The sequence below is a fragment of the Monopterus albus genome, unplaced genomic scaffold (genome assembly GCF_001952655.1).
Source record: "Monopterus albus unplaced genomic scaffold, M_albus_1.0 scaffold15.1, whole genome shotgun sequence".
Lineage (NCBI taxonomy): Eukaryota > Metazoa > Chordata > Actinopteri > Synbranchiformes > Synbranchidae > Monopterus > Monopterus albus.
In genome coordinates this window covers 109001-112394 of record NW_018127895.1, presented here as the reverse complement: position 1 = coordinate 112394, position 3394 = coordinate 109001, and the positions used below count along the sequence as shown (strand labels likewise).

Here is a 3394-nt window from a genome sequence, read left to right as displayed (position 1 = left end):
ATGGTTTGATGACTGGCTAATTCATTTTTACATTGATAGGATGACTTTGGGGCTTCAGTTACATGCATGGTGGTTTCTATTTGTGCATCATGTTTTCCATTTTCAGCAAGCAAAGGAGTCGTGGTTACTGTACTCAAAAGCTGATTAGGATTGATATGTTTATTTCATAATTGTTGCAAAATATCATAAGATAAAAGACATACATTAAAATAAATTCAGTAGCAAAACTAATAGCATCAACAAAACGAAACCATTCACAAAAAGGATGTGTGATTGTTCTATGCACATCATTCTTCTGTCTGAAACTGAAAGACGTCATTGTACTTCAACACATATTTTCATCTAACCAACCTGAATGTGACTGATCCTGATACAAGTCATACAAAGGAGCATCTATACTTACTTCACTAACTTTAGTTCCATTTACATTTCGTGGATCATGAGGGAAATCAGTGCTTATCAGATAAGTCTTTTATTCTAAGTTATTACGGAATGCTGACTAAATAGACCCTGAACCCTCTCCTGCTTGTTTTCATTTCGTCTTGGTCAGAAGGCAATCTCAATAATAAACATAACCCCAGTTACAAATTTAAATAATGAATCACGTTTGCTTTCAGTTAGGTTGAAGTTAAGACTTTGCATTTTTACGCACAGGCTACAGGTAACGTTTTCCTACAAACACAGCATTATTCTTATGATTTAGGAATATCTTCCACTTTTTAGAGCGGTCTAATTCAGACTCCCCCCCCGCCCCGACCCCCATTTTTTTTTTTGCGCCCGACCGCCTCACAGTAAAAAGGGTCAAGAGCCCAGTAAAAGTACACAGTTTTTAATTTTATAGCTTTTCCCCAACGGGGCTCCTGGTGCCGATGTGGACACAGATCAGTTTCAATCTTTGTCAGTTGTGAATAGGGGCGGAGAAAGCGAACTCATTAGAATCCTAAAAACAAAAAAAAAAAAAAAGAAAGAATCCGAGTTCATAAAACACCCGGCAGGACGAGTAAGTGCTCAGTCACAGCCACAGAAGACAGAGTGGAAACCTCTTGTCAAGTTTCTTTCTCACCCTCAGACCATCAGCGTTAGAACTGATTCTCTTGTCCATTGTTTACCTCTGACACCGGGTTCTGTGTGTTTTCAGACTAACTGTGTCATGGCAGTGTTTTTTCTGAACATCTGATTTATAGGAACAAAATCTTGACCTCAGCACCACCCTTCTCTGTACTGCAGTCGGGCAAGCGTGGCGCATGGACACGACCAGGGCGCACACTTCTCCCTGAAAAACTTTGTTTTGCTGCACGACGTTCAGGTTTTTCAAGTGATTCTATACATTTTGGCATTTCAGTAGTTTTTCAAGGATGCTCGTTCCTACATGGAGTAGATGCTGTGTTGTGATGTTTCTCGTCGCTACACTGGGTACGGGCACATCCCAAGTATCAGAAGCGCGCCCAAAGGCGAATTTCATCAAGCCAGCTCTGTTGGAGGAGACACCTACACCCACCACAAATCGGTCTGCCACCGCCCACAGCGGCTCCACTAAGAAATATAACATCCTTGCGCAGGTAATTTTTATTATTTAATTGACATAGGATTTAAATGGATATACCAGATCCATATTTACGCATAGAAGAATTAGCGCCGGTGCAATAATATAACAATGTATTGGTGGTAATAATGACTTAGAGTAGTGCTAACTCATCATAACATGATAAGAAAGCACCGCTTTTTCATTTGAGCAAAAGTTATAGTTTATGGATAAGCGTGCCTGCGCCTATAGAGTGTGTTGAGATGAAGACGTGTATTACCCCCATGCCATTTCAAAATTCTCACGTCCGCTTGGACCCCCCATGAACTCCAATTGCCTTTCAGACTTGTCCGTTGCAGCGCACTTCCACACTAAATCATTATTGCCAGCAGAAATGTAAAAGTAAGTTAACACCTGGAGGGATTTTCTGTCAGTCTTAGTGGCACAAAAGTGGAGCAGACGCTTGTTAGGATTATGCGACTCTTACCAACCAGTTAATACCCAGTTCCTGCTGTTTCAACAAAATGCCAGATTAATGCAGTGAGAGAAACATATTAAATATCAAAATGCTAAAGAATTCTCAACTTTTATTCAACTAATTCATAAAAACTATGAACATTATGAGTATTTATTTGTTTTTATCAAGTGAGAAAGTCAAGCTGTGCAAAATTCTCCACATGCTGTACCAAATCATTGATTGATCATACAGGACTCTGATTATGTTCAGAGCATCTTTCTGAGCAGTAGATGGCACTAATAATCTTCATCACATCCCCCACAGCAGCCTGCGTCAGCTCACTGAAACTGCTGAAAACTCTTTACTTATTAAGAACTTTCTTCCTACAATTAATACCACCTTATATTTAGACTACACTGGCGTGTTCAGCTGTCTGTAATATCACTTGTAGCAGCGATAGGGCTGGATATCTGCGTGCACTACTGAGAGCAGCGCACTGACATCCAGCTCAGACAGAAAGAAAATGATGTAAGAGCCGCTTTCTCTCCTCTGCGGCGTGTGGCGTTTCAGAGCCAATTGCAAGACAGACCTCAATTTTAACGCCTGCTTATATTCCTTCCATTTCAATAATCCAGACCAGTTTGAAAAGGTGGACTGAGGAAGAACAATATGTATGTGCGGAGACCACTGTGCTATTAGAAAGGTAAAATGTCATAATGTCAAGGTGTATGGTGTAGTGTGTCCAAATGAAGATGGCTAATCTGTACGTGTGTGTGTGTGTGTGTATGTGTGTGTGTGCGCTCTGGCAGCCAAGAATTTTCCAGAGTTGTAAAATAACAGACACTGCTCAGCCTTGGCTAAATCTGTAGCCTGATGTTGGCAGGCAGACTGCACTGACTTTCTGCATCTCATCATACAGTGGGCATTTATGAGCAGAATAAATCAAAGATAACAAGTTCGCTTATTTCACCAGGCTGTAATGCAACGGATGGCATAGATTCACTTACAGGAATGATCAAAACATACTGATCAGAATGTTTTTTTAATAAACATACATTTTCAGGAGTAATTTTCTTTTGGCTGTTTGACATGGGCGTTATGGGATGCAGAGTAGATTTATGGCCAAGTTTGTTTGCTAAAGTGAGGAATAGCTGGCAGATTATCACACCTCTGAAAAGCTTCCAGTGGCTTCACGATGTCCGTAAATGTGAGCCTGTCAGTTGTGTTAGTGAGAGTCTGAATTCATTGCCATGGCTATTTTTTAAAACACTTACATGTGTTTCCCTTCTGCAATCCGCAGCAAAACAGAAGAATAAATAATAATTTTACATGGTGTGAGGCAGCTCTTTGGGGACCCGAACAGCTTCCATTGGCTTACTTTCAAATGTAGAAAATAGTCAAGGGAAAGCGAGCCC

The 3394-nt window shown here is 40.5% G+C and overlaps 1 protein-coding gene across 1 annotated transcript in view; it reads left to right on the top strand.

Annotated features, from left to right (window-relative positions):
• Positions 1-1028: 1028 nt before the first annotated feature.
• The window catches only part of dkk2 (dickkopf WNT signaling pathway inhibitor 2), a 10265-nt gene continuing 7899 nt past the window's right edge, over positions 1029-3394 (top strand). Inside the window, 1 exon segment of the mRNA XM_020591843.1 lies at positions 1029-1559. Within this exon segment, the coding sequence (XP_020447499.1) occupies positions 1356-1559 (204 nt within the window). The 5' untranslated portion in view covers positions 1029-1355.